We start from the raw sequence: 13789 nt of genomic DNA on the forward strand, positions 1-13789 counted from the left end.
TTTTGATTTTTTCATCCTTCTTGTGAGTACAAAAATGTGAAAAACCAATACTGTCCATTTAAAACACTGATAATAACCACACACAAAAAAATCCCTTTTTCGTCCAGGGGTCATTTGTGAGCGTGACTTGATTTTGGATCCAGCTTTTGCATGTTATGTTCCGATTAGAGGGAGCATCATCACTAATAAAACACAATTCAAGGATGAGATACGTTCCACCGACAAAACACGGTTCAGTTTACAGTCTAATGGAGGACTCCAGTCAAAATATACAGGAAACCATCAAGGAATTACTTCTAGTTATTTTATAACAAAGTGTGTGTATGTATTTGTGTGTGCGGATAATGATTGATGACCTCATTTGGTCTTTCAAGGCACACTTCCACTTCCTGTATCACGACAGTGACTCTAAACATTGGTCAAATAATCTTTCACAAATTCCAAAGAGGCACTACTAGGATCTGAACTTTGCATTGACAAGAGCAAAAGTCACTTTGGCAAAATGCACATTGATCTTAAAAAAATAAGGGGGAAAAAAAAAATCATCCAAATTAAAAAATAAGTTAATATTACAAAAAAAGGTATCTTGTTATAGGAAATACTGCAGTACACTTTTGTATGTCAGCCCAGCGTAAAAGGTCCTATTGAAGACACTTTTAACAAACAAAATATTTATTTGTCCTTTGAAATCGTCTCTTTCGGAATCAAAACAGGAATGTTTGCATAGAGTGAGGAGTCTCAGCTTGCAGCTAATAATTACGCACAAGTGGCACTTTAACAGTCTTGATCTCTGCTATATGGGAAGACTTTTGGATGATGCAGCTGGTGGTTCCAGGGGTGCTGTCCTTCCCCTGCGCCAAGTTGGTCAAGGCCATGGCGGCATTGATCTCCTTCCAGTACGTCTCATCTTTGCCCTTCACCTTCTCCTTGTGTTCTGCTCTGACGCCACCGCTGATGACACGCAAACATGGGCCATGAAGAAAACAGAAACAAAAAGCAGAGGCAGAGATTAAGATAGGGTCAATAAGCACGGTGTCTTTTTTTTTTTTTTTTGCCTTTTTGGCTTTAGGTGATTATTATAATTATATGATAATCTTAATTTGACATTAGAGATAGCTTTATAAGGCACACCGAGAAACTTGAAAGATTTGAAATTTGCCATATAGTCCGAAAAATACGGTAAGCCAAAAGACGTTTGAACTCACTTGTCATATTTACTTGATCCATGCTCTGTAGTTTCTGAAAGAGAAAAAAATAGATGAGTTGATATCATTTTGTGGATAAGAATATTTCTGAAAAAGCCATCAGGAAAGAAAGTAGCTAATCGGATCGAGACTCGTGACTCATAGACTCCATTCTGTAATATTTAGTTCGAAAACAATTCGGCCCCCGCCAATGTAATTGTGAGGAAATCATTTAGCAAAGGACTGAGCGTGAAAGACTTGAGTGGAAATGAAAGAACGCAACGTGAGTCAGCGAGCGCTCTCTTTTTTTTCTCTCTCTCTCCTAAAATGGAAGCAATCATTATCTCATATGTAAATCATTAGCAGGCAATAACGTCGTCATTAGACAATCTAACCAACTTTCTCTTTGGGGCAACTGGTGTGTTTACTTGAATATGCCGTTCAGTAGAAGACGACCAAGTGCGTGTCAGTGTGTGTTCCGCGTTGAGTGACGAGCTCGAGACTCGAGCTTTGTTTTGCTTGCAGTGAGTCTTATGACACACTTTTGGCTTTGAGGAGGCTAAGCATCTGGATGTCCTCGCCAATCGCTTTCTTTAAGCTACCCAAACACACAACTAAGGCACCCGGGAGCCTTTAAGTAGCTCCATCTTGACCAGGTACCCAAAAACGTCCAGACACCAAAACATTCTGCAGAGAGCCAATTTTATTTTTAGTCAAAAACATACCAATGTTTTTCTTTCTCGTAGCTTTGAAACTTTAAGGCTCACGTTTAAGACAAACCTGTCCGGAAACACAACTTCTCGACAAAAGATGAGATGAACGTGGAAGTGTAGAAACCGCAAAATGAAAGTCCCTCAAAGCATTCCAATTAAATCCCCTGGATTGTCCCTGAGGTCCTATCAGTGCTCAGTCTTTATTTGGCTTTATCAGAGAGGCATTTTCCTTTATTGACATTGTTCAGGTCTCTGTGCTCTACGTGTTCACCTCTGCTAGGAAGTTCTGTAACACCCTCTGGATTCAGGTACAGGACATGGACCATTCCGGTAGCTCTCTGCCAAAATAAACGCAAGGCTTCCTGTCAATGTTTGGCTTTATGCTTGGTCGAGAATCAGCACTTCTACAATTCCAAAATATTTTTATGAAAACTCTTTTTCAGCTTCTGTTTTTTTCAATATTATTATTGGGAGTCGGATTGCTTCGATGAGTAACTACTCGGTCGATGTTTGAGGAGAGTGAAGGCATCCTCTTCATTCCATTTCCATCTGTTCTCTCTGCTAGACTGCGGATTGGCAACATTCACCGTCATCACAGCGGTGTAATTATAGGGCCAATGTTCATATGATGTTTATATTCCCCTATGATATATTAGCTCAGTGTTTGGCTCGTCGTTGGCAGCGACGACAGTAGCAAGTAGGTCGACTTCGCTGACATGAAAGACACGCAACATGTGGGGTGAAAATGTGTGTTTGTGTGGGCAGACGCTCGCACCCGGTGTCTTTCCATCCACCTTTTAAAGTGTTTTCACTATGTGTGAGGCAACCACCTGATCCATTCAGAACATCCAGTATGTCAAGCCAAGAAAATTTATGATTCAGACTAACCAATTTGGGTTGAGTGGCTTGTTGTACAGACAATACAAAGTCATATAACAGATGCGCTCGTTTGCTCATTTTCAGTTTCCAACGATCAAACTACCAGCATGAAGAGGAGGCAATCATTGTTGGTCCCTCCATAGTTCTTGGCGAATAAACCAGGAACCTAAAAGAATGGGCTGGTCTAGTTTGATTTCAAGGTTTCATACAAACCAAATACAACAGTGACTGGTGGACTGGGGCACCTGTATTCACTTCTTGTATCCCACAACCATTAAATGTGATATGGCTATTCAAGTTTCCAAAGATATGTTCCTAAAACATCTTCAAGTCAGACACTTTAAAACAATAGCTTTGCCAAAGACCATACGAATCTCCATTAAAAGACTAACAAATATATAGATGTGTATTTTTATTTCAAGTTCAGAGTAGTCTTTGCTTTTGGGCTCCACTGACAATGGGGTTTCACGCAACACCGAACGAGAAAACTAAGAAGTCTGACGGTTTCTGGCATGGGGCTGTTAGTCCAAAAATACTAGCTCACTTAACATCCCTGCGGGGTGATGGTGGGAGGGCATGAAGAAGGCAAAAAGAGAGAGAAAAAAAAACAAAAAACCTCACGAAAATGAAGGGGGAACATAAACCAGAGCTGACAAATTAAAGAGAGGATGAGGTTACACCTGTCCGGTTGAGTGCGCCCCATTATCCTCATTCCCATGTGGCGCTGTTGTTAGCAACAAACAACAATAAACAAGCTCTGCATTACAACCACAAATAAATGTACTAACACATGCTCTTATATTTACAATATGTGGGCAAGCCTCTGGCAAGGTGGTGAGCTCATCGTACTTAAGAAAAATGAAATACCGCCTAAAAAGTTGAGGACTGTATCAAAGATTTTCAAGTGAAGTTTCAACCACTAAAATAGAATTTCAAACTCAACATCCGAAAGAGAGGAAATGAAGTGAACAGATTTCCACTGAAACATCTCATCGGCATTCCGCTCGACTCCAACCTGCAACCGTAGGTCAAGACTTGAACAGATCACGGTGTAATTAGAAAGTCCTTTTGGATGTCTCTGGCAGCCCAAATATGAGTCAGGGGTTACTGTCATCATCGGCCATCGGATGGAAAACGTATTAACCAGTTTTACCGCCTTTGCAATGACGCAACTTTTACCAAAGCCTCATTCAAATTGCTGGACTTGCAGATGTGAATCCTCGGACACAGGTTTTTACTTCAAATCAAAGTGGAAGGAACAGACGCTAGATAACGACATCTCCCGATGCGGTTCTCTGATTTGAAAGCGAGCCACGGTTTTGATTAGGAGGCACGACACCGAGGGACCGTTGATGCCTTTGGGCTCGCTCAAATTCAGCTATTGTTAATGATTTGTATGTTTAACAATGTCAAGAGCGGTCTGTCGCCAACTTTTCTTTATTATTTGTCCTTGTAACACACACTTATGCTGCCCATGTGAATCCATCACTTGCGCCCATTTAGCCAAAGACATTAAACATGGTGCAAATGGTAGCCTTGCACTGTGGGACATTTACAGAGCCATCAAGAAGGATTTAGGAACAGAAGTAAGGAACCAGTCTGAGCAAGATGAAGAAACAAGCTTGTTTCCAGTATTTCAACGCTGCCAAGTTGTCACTGTGTTTACGTGGACCAGTAAACAGAGTGTAATCAGGGCTCCAGTAAATCAACCAGAAGGAGAAGACAAGAGAAGTAAATATATTGTCAAAGCTAGTGTCCTCTTTTTTCTGTGTGGCAAGCCAGACTGCTGCAGGGACGCCACGGACAAACAACAGACTATCATTACCGTGATGAAGAAGATCAGGGTTTATGTCATGTAGCCTGACAACACGAGTCGTACAAAAATGATCAACACAGGAGGTTCAAAAGTAAACAATGAGAGTCACACCGCAATGACTTCACCACAAATGGGAAGTGCTTGGTGATGAAAGGATGAAACTGTTTCATACCAAAGCAGGTACTAATGACTGGCTTTGAGCGTTACTGTCTTTGCGCAAATAGTGGCCAGGAGTGTTTACGTGCGCCACTAAAGGGAGCACTTTGTTTTTATTTGAAGGAGGTGTCTGTTGTTTATAAGGCTGGAGACAAGAAAATATATTCCCTGACTTGTGTTAGATGCAGAAATATGATGTTAGATGCAGAAAATACGATTGTAGACATTGCTCACTACGAAATGGAAAGTTTCCTTCACATCAGACTGCGTTCTCCGAAAGCGATGACCTGATAGTGGGCGTGTCAAGTTGATGATATAAAAATGATCAGTTGGAGTGGCCTCGGTATGAGTTTGGTATAAACAATGTCTGCGTTGGTCAGTCAACATCGCCGCAGGAGTGACGGTTAGAAAGAGGGTCATACCACAATTCTGCCAATTTTTCTTCGTTCCCACTGTTGGATCTGCCACTCCCTCAAGGACACTTTGTTTTTACGTCATTGCGGACAACAATGTTGCGAAGGCTTGACTTGCACTTGGAACACATCTTTGATCCAAAGGCCACTATTAAACCAGTATGATAACGATACGGGAAACCTGCCCCCGGCCACTAACTTCCTCCAGGCATTCACGTCTTTTCCACATCAATGGAGTCACTTGCACTACATTAGCCATCTGGCTACTGTATTCATCAACTCGAGTCCATAAAGTAGTCATTCTCGCCAAATATGCCTTTCTCAACCTTGTGTAATGTGTCTGACCCAGATCACTCAGTCTGCTCTGGCAAGGACTTATTTGGCCAATAATGATCTATACGATACCGGACAGGGCGAAATCTAGTACCGAGCAAGAAGAAAAACATTCAGCCAGATTCCTGCCATTTAATATCCCATTAAAGGGTCATTTGGCATGGACCCCTGGCATGTGGGATGGAATTCTACTGTTCCTTGCCTTCAATGAAATTCCCCAAAGGCTTTGGACTGTAGGTGTGTGTGTTTGGACTGGACGTTGTGTGTGTGCAGCTTGTGAATGGTAGGCGTGTGTGTGTGAGTCATTTTAAGCCAGCAGAAGTTTAGTTTTCCATCGGGGTAAATCTACACCCTCCATCTCTCCCACGTCTGACTGCCCTCTGTAGTCAGAGATAACAATGCGGGTTCACGACACCATTAATGGACTACATTTTTTTTTTTTTTTGCCAACGGCGTGATGGTTGCCAGGGATGCCACTTCCGCCTTGACCAATCACAAGTGATCCGTTGAAAGGAATTCTTGAAGAATGTGCCAAAAGAAACTGATTTTGTTTTTGTCCTCCTCTCCTTTTGTGTCCTTTTACTGACTGAAAATGTAAAACACATTGCGGTGGAATGTTTTCATACGGTATGTCCCCTTTCTGATTTTCCTAAATGGGTGATCAGATCAGAAGTCACCTATCCTCAGGCAACTTTTGTAAAAAAAAAAAAACGACTAAAATATCACAATATGAAGTAGCTAATCCCTATTAGAAACATACTGACAGTCCAATGAAATTGTCCTTGAATTGTATTCCATTTAAAATCAAGTCACGCTTGGTCTCCGAGCCGACTTTCCTCCCTATCTTTCAATCCAAAAGGATTTCTACCATTTTTCACAACAAAACACACACATGCACACATCCTTTCTCTTATAATAAAAAACACATTTGCTCATGTGAGGAACTTTGAACAAAACAAGCTGCTAAAGATCCACTCAATGCTGCAGAATGTGTCCATGTTAACCACAATGTAAAAAAAAAAAAAAAAAAAAAAAGACTATTGGTTACAAAGACTGAATTAAAAAAAAAAATAGTTGCGTGTTTGAAGAAGAACCAGCACAGATGTGGCCTTCATGGTTGAGATGAGCTACAGTGTCAAAGGTCTTTGGAAATGACATTGTAGAGAATGCAACATACTGGATGCTATTATCTTTTCTTTTTTTTTCCCCTCATAGATTCTTAGATTAGTCGGTGAGAAAGATAAAACACGTGGATGGATTATGAATGGAAGCATTATGCTTTCTGCAGACCTTTTAATTCTTTTCTCCAATAAAATAACAAAGCAGGCGAGATGAAGCTTTATCTTGGTCGGTAGATAGTTTTCCATTCTGAAGAAAAATATTTAACAACATTTTATAGGACACTCATAAAACTACTGGAAGATTAAATATTTCTACTACTGATATTTAATGGAGCGTAAGACTTTTTTTTCTTTTGTGACTTTTTGTGCAAGTGATCACATCCATCCAACAACAACTACTCGTTCCCAGTCAACCACAGTTGAGGAATGTAATTCTAAAGAATGATGTCAATTTAAATGAAGATGGGTTAGTTAAGGATCCTTGACTTGATCTCTAGTCACGTTCTAAATAATGCTTCCTGTGACGCACGTACTTTGAAGGATGAAAAGCAGGCCAAACAGTAGTCCTAGGGGAGAGCATGTTCCATACAGCCTTGTTGTGTCTGGCTTGCAACAGCCTGGTCAGAGGAGCTAGCTGGAGGGAATTCCTTGTCTGCTCTGAGTGTGTGCTCCAATGTGTGAACATGTGTGCTACTGGGACTCATAACTGCATTAAGAAAATGGCATTCCTCGACACAGGCGCCGTATCAAATACAACAAGGCAGATGGGATGTGTGTGTGATTAACAGGCTTAGGAATAACATCGCAGCTGCACAAAGTAAAACAAAAGTGTGCAGATGGAGGGGACACAGAGTTAAAGATGGAGAAGGAATGCAAGAAACATGGCTCCTTACCAGCGCGATAAACAAAGTTCGCCTCGGCCTCCGAAGAGGTCGGCGAGAGCAGATCGTCGTCGTACTCGTTGGAGCTGAAGGAGCCCGAGTGGTTCCTCTTGCGAGCGTCCATCACGGCGTTGGCCACCATGACGTGGCGCAGCGAGTCGTTGAGATAGCGGTGCAACAGGCTGCTCTTGTATTTAGGCGGGGACACGTAGTCGTCCGCCAGCGAGGCGGCTTCGTTCGCTGAGCGGAGGCCCGCTCCCATCCCCATGGCCATTCCCATCATGGCGGAGCCCTCCTTTTTAATGACACTCTGGTACATGGGTTTGGTGAGCTCCACGGCGCCGTTCTGGGTCCTCTGAGGGTTGTCGCCATCTGAGACATTCAAGAATTCATGTAGATACTTAAGATTCTTGAAGACTCATGCACAATACGGCCATTATTTATGAATATATCCTGAATATACTATACAGTATATATGTAGTCTGTCTGTGCGTGTGTATGTGTGTGTATATATAGTTTGTTTTTGTCTTAACCCTCCTTCAGAATTTGGCCTTTTCATTCAGATATACCAAAACATGTTTACATTTCTAACTGCTCATTATCACAATATGGAAGCCACTATGTGAACAAACACCAATCTGAAGCGTTTGAAAGTTGAATGCAGAATTTGAGTCACAATTGGAGACATGTAGGTGGATTCATAGAGTCAAAGAGTACATGCAATATGACGTTTGTCTCGGCTTGATGTCACTGGTAATTATTTCTATAATATGTTGTTTTTTTATGATTTTTAATGACACCTTTTGATACCACCGAGGTGACTAATACTTTATGTCATTTTCAAATGTAATTACTAGCCATGTTAATGTTTAAGGGCAGTCTGTGCATGCGCAGAAAATGATGAAAAGCTCAATAAAAATGAACTAATGTTTAATTTCCGTTGGCATTCCACTCCAGAGAATAAAGCAGCAGAGAAATGTGAGAGCCAACCATAATGGATGGGAGATTGATTCCTATCCATTTAAAACACATTGCCCCTCTTATTTCCGTCTGCATAAAGTTTACAGCACTATCCGTGGCACTGCTAAGGTAATCACATTAAATGAGAACTCTGATGAAAGAAGCAGAGGAAGTCGAGAAAAAAAAACAATGTTCTGGCAAATCAGATATCAGAAGGGAAATCAAGATGGATGGTTTTGTAGTTTGAGCAGGTTGGGTGAAGTCTAAGCCAAATTATAATCACAGCTCATGAAGGTACGTTCACGATGCAGACATTCTCAAAGTCTACTTCTATTCTAAAACCATCCAAACAAATGTCGATCTGCCTTTATGATCGCATGGTCGACATCCAAGTCTGGCACCTCCTTAAATAAACCTTGAAACATCTTAAACATTTTCTTTGGGTGTGCAAAAGTAGCTGCGAAACAAGCTCGAAGAGTTCACCAAAGAAGAATGGTCAACGGGTCAACGGGGTCACATCTACCCGTATAAATAACCCCTGGAGCAAAAAAGCATAGACTTTAAAAATAATGGTGGGCCTTTTCGGTGTATGGGTCAAATGTGGGCTAAGGCTGCGGAAAACTTCATAACCATAATGTGACAGGGGGAAGAGTCCGGGAGATATAGCGAGCCACTGGTGGTACAATGGCATGCGGCGGACACAATGCAAACAACATGCGCGCATTCCTTTGCAGCCGCACGCTCGGCCTCGGCCTCTCAAAGGACCTAATTAAAGATTACTCACACCACAGCGCTCTTCCTCTCTGTTCAATCTCTCACTATGCGAGTATACACCGTGTGTATTTTGTTTATGTATTTATCCCCCCGCGCAATGTTTTCTGTCCTGTCAGTGGCTAGCGAGGGGCAATTCTTGCAGCATGTGTTTGCACTAAGTACATAGCTGAAAGAAAGTTAGTCATTCCCAATTGCAGACTGGGCGACGGAGGTTGGCTAAGCAGGGTGTCTTAATAACAACGTTTTACAGCCCACCAGCCTCAGCGACTCTCAGCTAGCCGTGTAGATATACTGTACTCAGAATAGAGATAGTTCGAGCGGAGCGTCCTTCGTACCGTCTGAGCAGCTGTCGTCGCTGCTGACGCTCAGTCTCTCCGCATTGCCTTGAACATACTTGTTATAAAGCTTGATCCGGAGAGCCCAGCTCAGGTCGGGCTGCCTCACCGTGTTCTTAAGCCGCCTCCTGGCATTGGCGAACCAATTGGAAACCTGACAGAGAAATGAAAAGGAGAGTTCGGAAATACAACGTTACTGTCTTAACTGGATACGCATCGACAGTGAAACATAGACTTTATAAAAACGTCTGCTCAGACTTGACAGAGTGAAAGAGGACGGTTACCAAAAGGAATTCCAGACAGTTTCATCTCATATTTTCTGTACCTAACACCTTCCACATGCTGGACGGCCAATAAAAATCAGCTATTATTGATAAATGTTGACTTAGATGGATGTCCTCTATCTTTATTCTGGATTCACTTGGCCTCATTTCAATAAGACATAGATCCAGCGCTGACCTCAAGTTGAGATGGAAAAAAAAGACTCTCGAGCTCGTTCTTCCTTTTACTGGGAGGAAAAAATCATTTGATGTTAGACTAGAATAACTTTTCACACTCAATTGACTTAGTGATTTTGCCACTCTCTTAAATCTCACATTACAACCACTTGTTGCTCTGCAGAATTTGTCATACGAAGGAAATTAAACCGATACACATTGTGATAATCTAAACTACATTATTTATAGAGACGAATATACTATAAATAAAACTAAAATACCATATAAAATGGAAAAAATGAATGTCATCTGCTGGATCTGGTGTACTAATGTAGCCCACTACCAGTGCAAAAAGAAATATTGCAGCAGTTCTAAGAAGGTAGAAATAATATCCACGGGTGCACAAGTGTAATAAAATAAACAGCTCAAGTTGTAAAAACATGTTCTCCTCACAGCCTGTCAGTTCCAAAAACTCAAGTTCACATCTCGCATTTTTTTCCCGAGCTGATTAGACACACACGCGCAGACGCGCGCTCGCACGTGTGCGTGACAAAGACAGAAGGCCGCAGGCAGACCCACCTGAACCAGGGTCATCTGTGAACCCAGAGCCAGAAGAATCTTCTCGGTCTTAGTGGGGTACGGGTTGTCTCTGTGTTTGTACAACCATTGCTTGAGCGGTCGCGCCATGTCCTGCAGGGCCTGACGCTTGTGTCGCACTTTGCTGCCGCCGGGTCGACCCCTGACAGATGGAACATAATGTAGTACAATATGTTTTCCATACAATACATTATAGTCACGAGTAAAGACCGACGAGAACCAATGTCAGGTATCGGTACTCACGACCGGTACTCAATGATAATGATTGAGAAGTTAGAAGAATTGAAAATTGACATTGATTTTAAGCAATTGTAAGGAAAAAATGTGATGTAAAGATTATCAATGATTGCTTCTGTGGAGAAATTGGATGTACTTTTAGTACTGGTGATACCGATACTCAAGAATCATTACTCAAGTAGTATTACTCAAGAATTGAGTACTCGTACTGGTATCAGGGTGGAAAAAAAGTGATTTTGAACATCCCTTGTGATGAGCCACATTAACCTGACACAACCAGAGTTGAAGCAGAAATTTAGCCTTGACAAAGAAAATAATGCTTTGTTTTGATTGACACTGTCTGTCAGAAAGTTATTCACTTGAACAATACATGTATTTTTGTTGTTATAGTTTACAGTAGTGCAGAACTGCACTCCGTCATACTGAATAGTTTATTTTTTCTGGGGTTTGAGCTTTTAAATAAACGGTACCCACCACTGTGAACTAAAACCGCAATAATAAAAATTTTTTTGAATTAACAAAGAACAGGGCAGAATTGTAATACGTCTCATTGTGTCATTTTCAATGTCTATTGTCTTTTCCATGAAAACAATCTGCAGGGCACGTATAGCATCAGATAGCTCTTTAAGACCGATTAGTTTTCCATTTGACATTTATCTCGTACGTCAAACTCAGTTACACACGTGGAGTTAACACTTCAGCTTGATGTAAAAAGTGGTCCAAAGACCATGAAAGGGGGATTAGATGTTTATTTATGAATCAAGTAATGTTTCACAGCTTCCAGGTGGGAGCAGTAGCTTGTATAAAATTGTCAGTCATGACATATAAAGTAAGCATACAATGGGATGGCAATTTTCTCATCCTAAATCTGCAATTAAGCTTAAAGAGGAGTAATTTCACCACCAAAAAGAGCCCATAGAAATGATGACATCATTTTCCATTTCAAAAACTGTCTGTTTTTAGAGAGGCACCTGTACGAGACACAACTTTGGCATTTCAGAAACCTGTAGATGTCAGTATGGTGCAGGACTCTGGGCCCCTCCTTTATCTCCCGAAAAAGCTTGCACATTTTAGTTTAACCTCATTCTGAGGTTGGTGTTCTCCAAATATTTTTCTTGTAATCTAGATTGGAATGAACATCTTTAAAGTACATTTGACTCCCTGTTCTGAACATTGCTTTAAACAACAGCCTCTCTTGCACGTACACACGCGCTGTGACTTTACATCTCTGTTTGGAGGTTACACTTTGAGACACCTGACAAGCACATAAACTCATATCTCTGTCCCTGAAGGTTTCCAGTTCAGGTCACTGAACCCTCATATTTGCTCAATTAAGGAAAAACACCCCAAAAAATACAATAAACAATCTTTTCTTACACCTGTTCCCTGTCACAAAAAATAAATAAAATACTTGGAGAACTAACACATGGCCCCTGTGTGATGGATTAGACCACACAGAAAGTTGAAGGGCAAGTGTATTTATTGGAAGCAGATGGAGAGATCTATGAGACAGCTACCGAATAAGGCTGACCTAGTTATTACACCAGAATTAATTAAATGAACAGCACTGGTCAAAATATTCATATATTAATTCATAAATAATATTACATAGCGGAAAATAAGGTGTTAACGAAGTATGCTTTATAACTTGACCATTTGGATGCGCTCGGTCATGTCTAATTGCGCACACGCATGCAAAGACGCACGAGACAACGTGATTTCAAAAAGTAATCAGGTCATAGTAAGTGTACGTCTCAAATGAACTCAATGTCCCCGTCTTGTCAAAACGCTGAAGAAGAAGAATTCTGTGCGCTCTATCCTTACCCGTTCCGTCTGTGTCTGATGGCCTGGTTGTCCATGATGGCCTGGTTGCTGGACAGAAGGTCCGGATGTTGTCCGTCCATGACTTCCAAGTAATTTCTGCTGCTCATCTCTACCTCGTTGGCCTTCTCCTCAAACAGAACCTGGCCGCTCAGCTTGTTAAACACGATGGCGTTCATCTTTGGCCAGATAGTCCCCGAGTTGCGCAAAAATGAAAATATCCCCTCGGGTGCGTCACAGTGCGCAAGTGGCTTTCCTGTGAAGAACACGCGCGTTTAGTGAGGATGGACTTGCAAAATCCGAAGTAACGCTCTATTAAAATCTCGCACGTCGTTTGCAGGGTTGTGTTTCACTGCCCTTTAAAGTTTGTTTTTACTGTTAACATAAATTCCAGCTTCGTTGATATAAAACTTTGAATTTAAACGGAACTACTGTATTAAATGGTTTGATTCAAGCGCAGCAAACCTTTTTTTTTATCCTTAAAACAAACATCCAACCTAATATTCATTCAACTTAAAAAAAGCAATGTACAGACGATTGATACATCAATAGCAAAAGTGCATGCGCCAAAAGTTGAAACATTAATTTAGTGAAATGTTTTGTCCATGCAACGTGGATTAATTGAGTTGCGCATTTTAAACGACCACTAGACTATTGTGTTTGCATTTATAAATGACCATTATTGCACTTGTTCCACGTAACAACGTGCGCGTAAATTTGCGGGACTCAAACTGTCCAATTAATTGGGTTCAGAAGAAGTTCTCGGCTTTGAATTGCAAATGAATCCCACTCAGGTGTACGGTTATCCTCTTCTGCATCCTAAATTTAAGGCGCAAAAAAAACAAAACAAAAAACATTTGCATGCGTCAGCATCCCAATTGCGTGCTTCATTTACCTGTCACTGGCTCCTCCTGAGTCAGTCCGCAATGTAAAGCAGTAATCCTGTCTCCTCTGGCCCATTCCCCACTCACATGTTCCTCTCTGGAGGTCTTGTGCCCAAAATCGCGGAGCTCCGGCTCCTCTGCAGCTTTATCCGGCAACCTGCGCCGCTCAGCCCGGGACTCTGAATATGTCACCCCGCTCATGTTTCCTCGCACACAAGCTGAGCCTGCGAACATACTGGGGATGGCTT

At 41.5% G+C, this 13789-nt stretch overlaps 1 protein-coding gene across 1 annotated transcript; it reads right to left on the bottom strand.

Annotated features, from left to right (window-relative positions):
• Window positions 1-749: 749 nt before the first annotated feature.
• On the bottom strand, window positions 750-13775 carry mkxa (mohawk homeobox a). The gene is made up of 7 exons (XM_085939304.1): window positions 13553-13775; window positions 12661-12913; window positions 10582-10741; window positions 9566-9719; window positions 7509-7868; window positions 1206-1239; window positions 750-951 (listed from the first exon to the last, which is right to left on the bottom strand). The coding sequence occupies exons 1-7, from the start codon at window positions 13773-13775 to the stop codon at window positions 750-752; spliced, it is 1386 nt and encodes a 461-aa protein (XP_085795430.1).
• Between the last annotated feature and the right edge of the window lie 14 nt (window positions 13776-13789).

The sequence above is a fragment of the Syngnathus leptorhynchus genome, chromosome 19 (genome assembly GCF_054491065.1).
Source record: "Syngnathus leptorhynchus isolate UIUO chromosome 19, UIUO_Slep, whole genome shotgun sequence".
Lineage (NCBI taxonomy): Eukaryota > Metazoa > Chordata > Actinopteri > Syngnathiformes > Syngnathidae > Syngnathus > Syngnathus leptorhynchus.

Coding starts and splice junctions, on each gene's coding strand:
- mkxa (XM_085939304.1), bottom strand. CDS start 13,775: ATGTTCGCAGGCTCAGCTTGTGTGCGAGGAAACATGAGCGGGGTGACA. Junction 7,869..9,565: donor CGACGACAGCTGCTCAGACG/GTACGAAGGACG, acceptor TGAATGTCTCAG/ATGGCGACAACCCTCAGAGG. Junction 952..1,205: donor GGATCAAGTAAATATGACAA/GTGAGTTCAAAC, acceptor GCGTGTCATCAG/CGGTGGCGTCAGAGCAGAAC.